At 37.3% G+C, this 14998-nt stretch overlaps 1 protein-coding gene across 5 annotated transcripts in view; it reads right to left on the reverse strand.

Moving 5' to 3' along the window:
- The window catches only part of ANO5 (anoctamin 5), an 86063-nt gene that overhangs the window by 14585 nt on the left and 56480 nt on the right, over positions 1-14998 (reverse strand). For 4 of the 5 annotated variants that reach the window (XM_039345573.1, XM_039345570.1, XM_039345574.1 and 1 more), the window contains 11 exons: positions 14515-14628; positions 13394-13509; positions 12318-12452; positions 11895-12000; positions 11747-11807; positions 10770-10921; positions 7384-7461; positions 5998-6220; positions 4820-4989; positions 3572-3669; positions 2997-3127 (listed from right to left, as the gene is read on the reverse strand). In XM_039345573.1, coding sequence (XP_039201507.1) covers positions 2997-3127; positions 3572-3669; positions 4820-4989; positions 5998-6220; positions 7384-7461; positions 10770-10921; positions 11747-11807; positions 11895-12000; positions 12318-12452; positions 13394-13509; positions 14515-14628 — 1384 coding nt within the window. Of the gene's footprint in view, positions 1-2996; positions 3128-3571; positions 3670-4819; positions 4990-5997; positions 6221-6872; positions 6948-7383; positions 7462-10769; positions 10922-11746; positions 11808-11894; positions 12001-12317; positions 12453-13393; positions 13510-14514; positions 14629-14998 lie in introns of all 5 variants that reach the window. The other variant, XM_039345571.1, reaches the window with a different exon arrangement.

Raw genomic sequence — 14998 nt, forward strand, 5'->3', positions numbered from 1 at the left:
AGGTTTCCTCACTAGCTGGCTTGTATCCTGACAATGATGGCAGATGTTAGCCACTGAAAACTTGATTTTATTTATTAAAACCTTGGTGTTTTATTTCCTGGTGATCGCTTCCTTTTTTACTGATATAATATATATATATATATAATATAGACCTCTGTTTTCTTGACTCTGAGTGCCTCTGTGTGGCCAATCCTGGCAATAGAGAAATAAAATTCCATTATCAAGGACATTTTTCTTTATCATGAAAGGTTCTCTTTTTTTTAAAAAAAAAAATATTACATTACATTTCAGATGCTTTGCTTTCTGCTTTCAACATCTAAATAGCTTACAAATAAGGCACAATACAATAGCCATATCAACATGTTTTTTAATGCATGTGCAGGCAAAAATACAATGTAAGTTCTCTTTCTTTTTTAAAACTCATCTTCCTTTTGAGCAAACTGCATCCTTGAACTGCTGTATTTCAAAGCATGAGAATCACCTCAGCAAATTTCATTTATACCTATTAAATTGTATTTGCCTCCCTATAATTAGAATTCAAACTCAGACTATTTATTTTCACAGTGGCAGCTTTAATGAAAGAGCTGTGAAATGAATGAGTCGGTGTCCCGATTGTTCATTGAGTAATTTAAATAAGACCTAGTTTAGTTATTCTCCCACTCACTCTTGCAGTGCACAAGTTTTTATTGGATGTTATTATTTTATTAACCTATGTTAATGTACCAGCAGTTCACCATCCATGTTATACAGACCATACAGAAACCAAATCTCTTCCGTAAACAACACTCAGGTAACCAGACATTCATTTGGAATATTAATTCCCTTTCCAGGGTCTCTCAGTGGATTGGATGAATCCCATTTTGTCCTCTAAGTTCTTCAGCTTTCTTCCTAGAACTTCATAGCCTGCAGAGTGTAACTGTAGCTGCTTAGCATTCATCCCCTTGTGGGCGAGTAGATGTAGGCATCTTCCAGTTGGCTTTATGAGCCTCTGATCTGTCTTCTTGTTTTTCACTCTATCTCAGGGGTTCTCAACCTTGGCAACTTTAAGGCTTGTGGACTTCAACTCCCAGAATTCCTCAGCCAGTCCACAAGTCTTAAAGTTGCCAAGGTTGAGAACCCCTGCTCTATCTTGTATCAAACCTATATAGCCACCTATCTTACAAGAAGTGACTCTGGGTAGCACACAACAAATTAGTGTTTCTCCAATGTTATTTCTTAACGTATATATATCTATTCACCACTGTCCCTTAAAATACTTAATTTTTTTTTTTGAAAGCTAGTGCTCTTTGTATTACAGGTAATTCTTGACTTATGATCACAACTGAGCCCAAAATGTTGTTGCTAAGTGAATTATTTGTTAAGTAAATTTTGCCTCATTTTACCATCTTTTGTGCCACAATTGTTAAGTGAGTCACTGCAATCGTTCAGTTAATAACACAGTTGTTAAGCGAATCTGGTTTCCCCATTGCTTGTCAGAAGGTCACAAAAGATGATCACATGATCCCGGAACATTACGACCGTTATAAATATGAGTCAGTTGCCAAGCATCCTAATTTTAATCACATGACCCTGGGGACACTATAACTGTTGTAAGTGTGAAAAACAGCCGTAAGTCACTTTTTTCAATGCTGTTGTAACTTTGAATGGTCACTAAATGAATGGTTGTAAGTCGAGGACTACCTGTAATTTCCTTTAGAACAGACATGTCAAACACAAGGCCTGGGGGCCGGATGCGGCCCGTGAAGTGATTTCATGTGGCCTGGAAAACCATCTAGGAAACAGTGAGGGAACGGCCCCCGCTGCCATGGCCATGGCCCTGGCCCAGGCCAGCCGGGAGCCAATGTACAATTTTGTGGTGGCCATCTTGGCACTTGCCCCGGTCCCACCCCCTTCTGCCAGAGACCCTCAGATCTCTCCCACTCCTGCCCCGGCCCCCATAGGCACCCTTGATGCACATGTAGAACTGGCCACGCCCACCCATTAGGCCACACCCACTCCATCCACACCCATCCAATAGGCTGCACCCACTCTGGCCACACACCCCCATCCCCCCCGAGTAATCGCAATGCTGATGCGGCCCTCAGTGAAATTGCTTTAGAATATTAGACGTTTAAAACATGAAGATGAGTGTGACAATTTTTTCTTCTCAATTTGGAAATCAGGATTGCTAGGAATAATTCTCCCACTCCCTAGACCAGAGGTTCCCAATCTTTTGGGCACCAGGGACCAGTTCCGTGGAGAGAGGTTTTTCCACAGACCAGAAGGTACCTGGTTTTGTGTGCTGCCTGCATCCCACGAATGGGGCTTTGCTTGTTTGTGCAGACTGGTTGCTGGCATTCCGTGGCCCGGTACTGGTTCCCGGACCGGGGGTTGGAGACCCCTGCCCCAGACTGAGGATTCAGTATGAAACTGCTGTCCCAGTACCACAGCAATGCAAAAATTCTGAACATTTTCTGCGGAAAAAAAGGAGCAGCACTGCTAGAACCCCCAAAGGTCCATGGAATCCCATAATCATTTCATGTACAAATGAGGTAGTCCTCGTTTAAAGACCAGTTAGGACTGACAACTTGGTTATTCAGCAAAGTGGTCACTAAGTTAAAACTGTGAGTGTGCTTATGATCTTACTTCACCTCTCCTTTGCTTTACAGTCCTCCAAAGGTTGTAAATGTAAGGATGGCTCACAATTTAATTTTTCATCCCTTTCCTAACTATTAATTAAAGGAGGCAGCTGCTAAACGAAGATCAGCTGTACCTCTCCTCTATATACCATTTTGCAGATATTTTGAGTTGGACAGCACCTAAATTTAAATACTTAATTGCATAGATAAACAAGAAAAACTCAATAAAGAATAGATTTATCCCCTCTTTACTCAAAGAATAAGTCGAAGCTGCCAAAGGTGTGTGCATGTATGAAATGCTCTGAACGCATGCCATATTTCAGCTTAGAGAAGTGAGCTCACTATGCAATGCTACTTGTCATGATCTTTTCTGCTTACCCATTTCTAGGTATTCGTAGAAGAGACCCAATGCGCCAAAGCTCTGCAAATCATGGTCCTGCTCCCATCGACTGTATAAATTCTCTGGGTTATGTTTCGCCTTCCGACGACCCCACCAATTACAAATCCAGCTAAAGAGGGGGAGGGGGAACCAGAAATCACTATTATATAGCTTTTTTAAAAAAAAGCAGAATTACATAATTCTATGAATTGACACCACATGTATTTTCAGGGTTGTTTTTTTCTTTCAATTGTAAAGTATTTTCCGATATACCTGCTACAAAAATTACTATCAATTTCTCATGTTGGGTTAGAGAGAGTTACATTCTAAATCCCATGATTACATCTAAGTGGAACTGAACAGCAGAAACGCTGTGTCAGCTGTCCTCAAGATATACCAGGGTTGTTATCTGAAAACCTGATGTAATATAGTAGTGTCAAGATACCTGTAAAGATTGTGTTGATATTGATTCATTAAACTTAAGCTGAAGGAGATGGCAGAATACACCAAATATTCAATTAGCTCTGACTGTCTTTTAATTATACAAATAACTCAGTATTAAGATATTACTTACGGGACTATGGCTTCTTGAATATTACCCCAGATCTGTTTGCCAGCCATGACAATGGTGAGCTGGGTGGTCAGTTCTATCAAGCATCCTGCAGGATCACACTGGTAAAGAAATCAAACAAAAAGGCAGTTTGGCATGCCTCAATAGTGATGGGGACATGCCTAACACAAGAGTTATTTCAAAAATCAACAGATGTGGGCAGTTTGCTTTCTTCTCTCAATGACATGAAGAAAAATATTCCCCATGGCTTACCTATCAAATGTTAGATGTTAGCCTTCCATAAAGCTTTAAAAACCTGGCTATGCTCCCGAGCCTGGGACAATACATGTGTCAAAGACACAACTCCTGGCTATATTGTTAACAGGCCAGATGCCTTGCTTTGAATGTATTCAAATTAGATGTTTTAATATTTGGGTTTTTTTTTAGTTTTCAATGGTTTTTACTGTTTTTTATTCTTTTGAAATGTTTAAAAGATTTTAATTGTAATATATGTTTCTGGATTGTGAACTGCCCAGAGTCATTAGCTGAGATGGGAGGGCTATGCAAATCAAATCAATCAATTAATTAATAAGAAAGACTTATCAGTAGAGAAATTTCACAACTCACGTCAAGGAGATGCTATTTGCTACTGCATTCATAATGTGTCTTAACCTTACCACTAGTTAATTGTATGTAGTCATAAAAAAAAAATCTTTTGGCAGTTCTTTTTTTTTAAAAATGAGGACATATAAATACGATAGAGCCAGGTCAAGGGGTACGTACGGTACACTAATAACACATACACAAACATGTGTTATATTTGTTTGTCTATTTGGTTATATGTACAGATAATATTCCATTTCTGCCTTCACTGTACTTTGCCTATTTTATCTTTTAGTTTTCTTCCCCATGCAAAACTTCTGAGTTCCTTTTCTTGTCCTCATTAATGCAGATTTCTAATTCAGGAAAGAAACTTGTTCCCAAAATGTTTTGTCAGCCTTGCAGATGTTGCCTTTACAATTTCTGCATCATGTTGAATTTATAGAAAAAAAATAACATAAGACCTATTAGCCTTCCACCTCAAGATATAACTTTAGAAATATACTCAATAGCTTCTCTTTTTCATTTTTAGTAAATATCTTATAAATCTGTGAACTTTCCCTCTTCAAAAAATATTTTTTTCATTATGTTTAGTTTTCTATACTTCAAAGCAAGGTATTTAGAATGATGGACAATTTTTCTTCAAAATTCGTTTTAAAAGTTATTACATACCTCTTCATTTCTCCAGCGACTGAACATGTATGTATAAGAACCAGGGTATCCTACAAATTTCCCTTTGAAAAAAGCTACATAGAAGCATGAAGAGTAGTAGTTGACAAACTGAAAGAGGAACATCTTCATAGTAAGTCTGTTTTCATATTCATAGTGGGTTCTTGGTATTTCTGCAAGATAAAATAAACAAGGATTTAATTCTCTTTATATCATGTAGAGCAGACATGTCAAACTCGCGACGTCATATGATGTCGCACAACGTATCAGGATGGTTTTGCCCTTGCTGGCAATGGGGTGGGCATGGCTTCTGCATGACACATCTGACCTGCAGGCCAGCAATCTGACACCCCTGAAATAGAGTATTAATGTTTATGAAGCCTCTGGAATATGACAATAGGCTTCAATATTGCAAAGTTTATTTCTCTAAGAGAGCATTTGTAGAGCTATGAATCTACTTAGAGTCACCATGTATGAGTTGGGTGGCCATATACATTTGCTTAATAAATAGAATAAATTATCTTTTGCCCACAGAGTGTAACGTGTACAGAACAAGGAAACAAAGTTGATGTCATTCCTAGGTGATTTAACTAACATAGAATCAATTTGTGGAAGTAAATAGTTGTATCCTATTTCTTTTATGCACAATATAAATATAAACAAAGCTCTCATTAATTCAAGCAAAATAATATTTGAGACACATTTCATGAAGAACTTCCTTGCCTTTTGTCAAGAGACAGATATTGTAATCATGAGAAAACAGAAGCAATTTTGCCCAAGTAACCTCCTGAGAGCTCCATTTGCAGTCAGATAAAATCATTATTACCACTGTTGACCCCATAGCTCTTAGGAAGGTACAAGCTAAGAATTAGCAATCATACAGCTGGAATGCAAGTCAGATCATCTAAAAGCAAAGAAGCCATAAGAGATAAAGTAGACTTCCTCAAACTGCCATTCTCCAGATAAATTGGATTATGAATTCCATCATTCTCTGAAAGCAAGGCTAATAGAGGACCCCAGGCTGGGGATAGCTGACATAAAGCAAGAACCCCAAAGACTTTTAGGCTGACAGAAAAAGTTCTGCAAGTTCTATTTTCATGTGCTGATGATTTCAGCCTATGTAGCAGAGGGGCAGAAAATGTACAGAGGGTGTAAGCTTAGTCATCATGCAACATACTTACCCATATCTGTGATCCAGATGGCTATCCTCTCATATAGGAAATTCAGTATCATAATGATGATAAAATTGAGGAATGATGCTGTGACTGACGTTGCCAGTTGTGGTGTCAACAAACCTCGAATGGGTTGCAGCGTTTCTGTGTTCTCCATAATGCTGGCAAAAGCAGCATAGACTGCAAGGCGGTAAACTATCACAGCTATCATGCTTGCTATGATTAAAGAGATCTGAGATAATCACATAAATTAGACTACTTAGGATTTGAAACCAAAGAAATTAATGTTTCATGCAAACTGCACATTGTGAATAAAATTTTAGAAACTTCTATCAAGACTGCAGAATATAAGTAGAAGAAAACTTTATCTGAATATTTTTCCAGTGCATATTCCACAATGGAAGTAGATCACTTGTTTTTTCTTTTAGTTTTAAGTTAAAAAAAAATCTTTGTTATTTTCTCCTTTCTATTCAGAGGAGAATTAAGCATGCAGTTCTTCATCTTTGTGCTAAGGACCTATAGTCCCAGTGGATCTGTAATATTTGTTTTTTAATTAATTTTAAACGTGTCACGCACATTCATGTAAAGCATCCCAGTGCAATTGTATCACATAATCCATATAATATTATGTAGCTATAGTAGCAACATAAGTAGCAAGGTAAATAATTACACAATATTTAAAACTGGATAGGAGGAGAAACTTAAGCCATATATTATGTATTCATTGTGTACTTTGCATGACAACAGGAAAATAAAACTGGAAAATGTTAGTTAAAGATTCTGGAAGCAACAAGCATGAGTGAAAGAGATCCAGAAGCATCTTAAAAATTCAAGCTTAAAAGTGATCAGTGCCGTGTTAGAGGGATGAATCAAAAAGAGCTCACCCAGAACAACACTGTAGTTCCTGAGATGCAGAACCGTACAGCCTGGCTAGTTAGAGGTAAATAAGGCTCCAGTTCCTGAAACAGTCAAGCAAGCACAGCATTTTTCACCACCCGCAGTCACAGTTGTATGTAGACCACTGCAGAAAGCAACCTCAAACATTATGAGAAAGCAAATCATGTATCCCCTCCCTCACAAATGCGTAAAATGGCACATTTCCTCTTTTGGGAGAAAAGCAGGAGTGGAACACTGAATGAGATGTTGCTTATTTACCAAGTCATCCTATTATTTATTTATGGCTTTACAATCACTTTATGAACAAAACGTTGCTACTTGAAAGTTGAGAGCAGATTTCTTTTCAATTGTCAATATTAATTGTTCAGCAAATTGTTCAGTAGATACTCCCATTCATCACTCCATATTCTGATGCTTTTTGTTGTCCCACTTGAAGAAATGGCTTGTTTTATTAGTTTTGCCACTCTAAGCTGCAGCAATTGTGCAGCCCTCTCTTACCCAAAAAAATATTCCACAGTACAACAAGCTCAGTTTTCCATAGTCATGAATGCTCTTCCTCTTAAACAGTTCTAACTCCTAAAACATCAGTCAAAAAAGGAATAATTAAAGAATGAAAATCAATTGATTTTTAACGGGATTTTGGATTGATTAAAATAATCATGGCTTGGTTTGCAAAGAAATGCACAAACCTCTCGCCTGTGTACTGTACATAATCCTTCAAATATTTTATTTCTGGAAGGGAAGGATTCCAAAGAGTGGATGAAAAGGTCAATTCTGTATGCAGTTATCATGTTTGCTCACATAGATCCAATGTGTTCACATACACAAATAACAGAAGCATATATCTTTCATTTCCCAAATAGGTCTTCATCACTGGCAAATTATAAACAGTTTTAATTAGCAGAACTATAAATACATAATGTCAAAATATCTTAACTGCCTTTCCAGGTAGATACAGTGCTATCTGTCCCTTCAGCCACTTGGGCTTTCAGAGACAATGACAATTCTATGAAAAGAGAGGGAGAAGGAAAGGGAGGGAGAGAGAGAGAGAGAGAGAGAGAAAGAGAGAAAGAGAGAAAGAAAGAGAGACACTCACACAGATAGACACAGAGAGAGAGACAGAGAGAGACACACACACACACACAGAGACGGAGAGACAGAGGAAGACACACACAGAGAGAGAGAGAGACAGAGAGACACAGAGAGAGGCACACAGAGAGACACAGACAGCTAGAGACAGAGACAGAGAGAGACAGAGAGACACAGAGATAGAAAGAGAGAGACACACAGAGAGAGAGAGAGACAGAGAGAGAGATAGGGACACACAGAGACAGAGACACACACAGAAAGAGACAGAGAGACAGAGATAGAGAGACAGAGAGATACAGAGAGAGAGACAGAGACACAGAGAGAGAGTGACACAGAGAGAGAGACACACACAGAGAAAGAGACAGAGATAGAGGGAGACAGAGAAAGAGAGACAGACAGAGAGAGAGAGAGACAGAGAGAGAGAGAGACAGACACACACAGAGAGAATCAGAGAGAGAGAGAGAGAGAGACAGACAGACAGAGACAGAGACGGGTAAGATTCTGTGGGATTGTCTTAGAGACCAGCAAGTATTGCCCAATCAAGCAAATATTATGATATAGGCAAGGGCCAGAAGACAGAGATGGGATAGATTTAGCAGTGCTAAGTGACAGCAACCTCAGGAAGAAAGAGTATGAAAAGCTAGAGAAGTACCAGGCCTGAAGGAAGAATTAAGATGTGAAAAATAAAGATGAAAGTGATCCAGTGGTAGTAGAGCAACTACTGGGACTATGACCCTTGCAATAGATCCTAGAATGTATATGCTTCTCTGTCCAGAAAAGCGCAGTGTTAGAACAGCTAAAATACTGTGCAGAACTCTCACATTCCCAGGCCTCTAGTAGAGGACCTCAGACTGAGGAAGACGCGTATCATCCATAGGGGTGAAAAGGGAATTTTATAAATAATGGATCAGGATGCAGCCACAGAACTCCAAATTTACCAGGATTGTTTTTATTTCCTGACTGAGCAGAAAAAATATATATGAAAGAATAGGATTTTTTGGGGGGGAGGGAGAACCTAACTGGGCAGGAATATTTGTGAAAAGGATCTATATTCTTGCTCACACAAAGTTAAACATGAGCAAACAATGTTATGTAACTATTAAAAATGGCAAATGCTACCTTGGGGTGGACACTATTTTGAAGAGGTTATTGTTATTGTTCCACTATTCTCTGCCCTGGTTGCAATATTGGGTCCAATCCTGGACATCACACAACAAGCTGAATAAAGTTCAAGACAGGGCTTCCAAGATGGCAAGCATCTTGAAAAATAAGGCTTTTGAAAAGCAGTTTAAAAAACACTGTTTCACCGAAAGCAAGTGGAGTTCTATATTTCACCCCGAGAGCAGAACCAGAACAATGGGTTAACATTGTACGAAAGTAGGTTCAGAATAGATGTAAAGAGGACTTCCTATTGTGGAGGAAGTCTCAAATGAAATAATGAGTATTTTCTTATTGGATGTCTTCAGAGAAATAAAAGAACTGAGAAACAGACCTAGATAGCTAAAATAATAATGCATTTATTTCAGCCAGAATTGAACACCACAAGCCAACTGCATCCACTTAACCATGATCTACAGAGATTGAAAATGAATATTCAGCTTCTTAGCTGGCAAAAATATACCTATGCTTTTGGACTGTATCAATAATATCCATCACACAAAAGTGGAAAAAGCAGCGCTCCAAATATCCCAAATTAGGTGGTGCCAATGATACCCCTATAGCAGAATTTCTTTAGATTTAGAAAGCTAGCAAGTCAGGGGAAACATTAACTAGAAACTTTATTCCTAATATTATAAACTTTATTCCTAATATTATATCTCCCCAAATGAAGGCTTTACTTTATAGCAGTAAAGTAGTATGAAAATGAGAACTAAATCTTCATATTTCTTTCTGAATAGCTGAACCAATTTCAAGATCACAGTAAATTAGATAAACATGTTAATGCATATTCCTAGTAAAATGCTATTTGATCACCTATGGGAAATCCAGGTACCCCATTATCAGAGTTTCAGACAATAACCTAACTGCTGATGTTTAAAATGAACTTGCATTTTAATAACTATATAATTGTAAAACCTGTCAAAGCACTACATGTCTATCATATCCTGGAACAAATGTGTATTCTTAGCTGGCATATTAAACTGAACTACTGTGTTTCCACGAAAATAAGAATGGGGCTTTTTTTTTCCTTTTGCCTTCAAAAGAGGCACCGGGTCTTATTTTCAGAGTAAGCCTTACCTCACCTCCAGCACTGACAGCCCCACCCAGCGGTCCACTTCTTCTGGGGTCGAAGTTCTGCAGCTGCATTCGGGCCTGCATAGAAAGCCTAAGCAGCTGAGTACCGAGCTATGGATTCAATCCATAGCTTGGTGCTCGGCTGCCGAGGTCTTGCAGAACCAGTTCTTAGCTGCACAGTTCTTCCGGAAAGCCCCGTGGCTGAGAAATGCAGGCCTGGCTGCAGAAGTGGGCTGGCAAAGAGAGGCCTGGCTGCAAGGTAAGTGGGTGTGGGGTGGGTGGCGCAATTCCACACCCCCACCCTAGCTTGATTTTTAGGTGTGTGCCTCACCCCCCAAACAAGGGCTTATTTTTGGGATACAGCTTATATTAGGCCCACCCCCAAAAATCAAGCTAGGGCTTATTGTTGGTGTAGGCCTTACTTTTGGGCAAACGCGGTTGCATAGTAGGTCTTGAGAGCATGCTCACCTAAGGGTTCTCCAAAAAAAGCTACCTAAATCTTATTAATTCTACAACCTGCAAATTATTTTTTATCTTCTAAGTAAGCAAAACAAAATTACCTGAGTTACTGGATTCTTCCTCTTTTGAGTACATTTTGCTTCATACTCTGGTCTAAGTTGGAGTTGTTGCTGTTCTTCCTCAAAATCAACCAAATCCCACTCATATTCAAGTCGAGCTTGTCTTCGCTTCCAAAATTCCAAGAAAAGTGTAACTACAATTCAGAGAGGGTTAGGCAACATAGAATTAGCTAAACATATTTTGGGATAGCATAAAACCATAATGTGAAGTAGTATCTACTATTTTAGTAACATAGTAACAGAACAACAGAGTTGGAAGGGATCTTGGAGGTCATCTAGTCCAACCCCCTTGTCAAGCAGGAGACCCTATACTATTCTGGACAAAAGGCTGTCCAAACTATTCTTAAAACCTCCAGTGATGGAGTACCCACAACTTCTGGAGGCAAGCCAGAAGTAATAATTACTTATACAAACATTTATTTACAAAAAAGTTTGTTAATTATCTTATAGAAATGATTGTTTTTTTATTATAAATGTTGATATTGTTATATCAACAGGATCTCAGCTGGTCAGGATTAACCAGTTGCATTAAAGCACAACTAAAATCTTACTCATCTAATTCACTGAATTTTGGTTAATAAATATATTTAGGGAAAGACTGATATTATAGATGTTCAGCATAAAGGGAAGAATACCATGCCTGAAACTTTGTCCCTATCAGTCAACTGACAACAATGGTTTAATTCAATTTTCCAGTTTTCTTTCAGATCAATAATGTTTAAAATTTGTCACAGTAGTACAACAAAGCTTTGTATCCTGAACAGCTTTTCTATAAATGGAATGGAGTCTGATTAAGCACAGATTATTTACATATCTCTTATTTATTTTGTGGAATTTCTGTAACACCATTTAAATGTGAGAAGTATACAAATCAAAACATAAAATCATCTCTGAATAAATAACTCCCAACTCCTTAAAATTAATTCTGAAAACATTAACAATAAAACAAGTGTACTTACCCCAGATGCCCATAAATATTGCAAAAAAGAGGGTTGCCACATTGTCAAACAAATGGGAATACTAGAATTGAAAAACAGGCATTGTACATTAGAATAATACATGAAAGTATGTATTTTTGAAAATACAAATGCTGTAAGTGTTACGAACCTGTGAAGACTCACAAGTAGAATTCAATCTCCAGTAATCGCATTTTCGATCACATAATGGACACATGATAATTTCACCACCAATACCGGGATGACATATTTCTTTGCTAAAGAGGATAGATAAAGATGTGGTGTATTTAATAAAACATATTTAAGAGATAATAGTGCTTGTGTACAATCAAAATTAACCTCTGTCTTTCAATACATGGTAAGAAACTATATCTGAGCCATTATTATGGCATAGGTTATAGTTTCTGCCACTGGATATTAGATTTATGTTGAAATATATGCAAATCAGTTCATCGGGTTAAGCCAGAATCCTTATCTAAAATCATACATCTTAAAAAAAGAAAGTAAGAAATAAAACTTCATCATTAACTGATTGACGTAATTTAACTAATGTTGCTTTGTCAACTATACTTACCTGCTCATATTTTCATTCATTGTGAACAAACCATACAGAAAACAAATGAAGCCAACAACAGCTGCAAAGAACAGCATCTCAGTATAAAAACCCAGCCAGGCAAAATAGATTCCAATCTTCTCTCCGTAATATTTCCTGCAAGAAAATAATCCAAGAAAAACAAAGGCAAAGCTTAAAATAGCAATAAAGGGCAAAATGTGGATATAACTTACTGCAAAATAATCCTCAGTTTATTCACCCCTGAATATTCTAATACTGGATCCCCCTCCTCCCTCCCTCCCTCTCTATCTATCTCTATCTCTCTTTATCTCTTTCTGTCTATATAAAATATCTTGACTTATTATCAAACCAGTTCTCCTAATTATTTTATTCTGCATTTTCTTGGTCTTTTATATCAGGACATGCTTCAAAATGTTTGGAAAAAATGGCAACACAGCAACTCTTCGATATCTATTGAAGTAGCCTTTTTTAAAAGACTTCTATGTGAGTGTGAAAAAATATGAAATTGCTCTAAGGTGTTAACTTGTATTTGTTCCTCAACCTTGGCAAATTTAAGATATGTAGACTTCAACTCCCAGAATTCTCCAGCCATACTGTTCTGTATTACTCTTGAAGCAACTGCAAGGTTATTTTTTTTTCAGACTTGTGTGGAAGCTGGGAAAGAGATGGACAGAAAGGTGCTGTGCTCCTATATGATCAAAAGCATGTCTTCCAAATTATTTTCCAAACATATACTGCTTGATTTTTACATTATATTCCACATATAAAGTTATTGTTTATAAAAAGAAATACAGGCATGTAATATAGCATGTATTAGAGCCCTGGCGGCGCAGTTGTTAAAATGTAGTATTGCAGGCTGACTCTGCCACAGGCAGGAGTTCGATCCTGATTGACTCAAGGTTGACTCAGCCTTCCATCTTTCCAAGGTCGGTAAAATGAGATTTGTCCCCAGATTGTTGGGGACAAAACGCTCAGAGACTGCTATAAAGCACTCTGGAACAGTATATAAGTCTAAGTGCTATTGCTATATTTCTGAAAGGCCCAACGGCCATTAATATATCAGGGAAATCATTTACCTGATAAGATCCAAGGGCTGTTCCTTGTAAAATCTAGGAAACCGGGCCCATTCCCTATGTAAGGTATATCTTTCATTTTCACACTTTGGATCATTTGACTTCTTCCAGTACTGACACTGAATCAGCATGAAAAAAATAAAGAAGACACAAAATAAGTCAGCAAATAGCAACATAATCTCTCCAACAATACTACTGTAATATACAAAATAAATCTATGGGTGGTTCTATGTTTAACAGAGAGACATCTCCACATTCATATAGAAATAGAATGTATTTATTTATTTATAGAGCTATATGGCAGCTCAACGCAGACCATGTGATTCGGAAAGAAAGACAGACAAATGGAAATAAAAATAGATAAGGAAAGGAAAGAGCATACAGTAGAGAAAGAAAGTGATATACGTCTATGTAAATATAAAGTTGTGGAGAGAAGCAATATTCAGCTATTCATATAGCATGAGAAATGTTTATGTATTTGTTATTTAATATGAAATTTAGAGAGACTATCTTCATCTTAAATATAGAGTTAAGTGATTCTGAATAATCAATGTAGGTAATAGTTCCTTTTCAACTTTTCTGGGAGAATATCAGAATTAATAAGACTGTTCTCCAAGCTAAATTATATGTATGTGTGTATGCATGTGTATATACATATACATACATATACATACATACATACATACATACATATATATACACACACACATACATATACACACACACACACATACATACACACACAAACATACACACGCATACATGTATGCACACACACACAGAAAATACAAATCTCTCCAGTAAGCGTTCATTGCTTGCCACCAGAGGGCAATATAATACTAATCTCTAAAACCTCTAATGCTCTTGTCATCACTTCATTCTACAATTATAAGTGGATATTGTTCTTTCTCTCCTCCCGATTTCACTTTTTCTGAGGTATTTTAGCATACATATACATTCACACATCTTTAATATAAGCAATTCCATAATAATATTCGCAATTACAAAAACCATAGATACTGGCCTATTTGAAGGCAAAGACAAACGTATCCAAATACAATTTTCAGAGAAAGACAGGTTTCCTTCAGAAAATAGGCAAATGAATGAATGACTAAAATGCCTACATCATGAAGAGGGTAAGCAGAAGAGTAGGTGCCATTATTTAGAAGTCTTTTGATTCCAAACTTCTTCTTCCCTTCTTCTGTTCCATATGGGCACCTTGTTAAAATATAAAAAACCTAGAAGAGAGGGGGAAAGAACTTTACAATTTTTAAATTTAAAATTATTGCCATATTATGTAAACTATGAGAATATAAAACTTTTCTTCATACTCTGGTGAAATTTGACATGTTAATTTTGATTGGTTAATTATACTACAGTAATTATGTCATTAAACTTTGAGGCCCTTTCTTCTTACAGTTTACAGAGGAAGCAGGTTTTCCCTGGCCTAGGATAAATGTTGGCTTGCAGGAATGTTATTGCTTTTGCTGTTTCAGTCTTCCAGTTAGGACCTAAACAACTGAATAGCAGCCCCACCACCTTATGTTTTTCAATATCTTTCTGAAGAAGTAGAAAAAACAGTGTGACTCTCCTACTAGGGATATACAG

Source organism: Crotalus tigris, unplaced genomic scaffold (genome assembly GCF_016545835.1).
Source record: "Crotalus tigris isolate CLP2741 ecotype Arizona unplaced genomic scaffold, ASM1654583v1 scf7180000017961.1242950, whole genome shotgun sequence".
NCBI classification, from domain to species: Eukaryota; Metazoa; Chordata; class Lepidosauria; order Squamata; family Viperidae; genus Crotalus; species Crotalus tigris.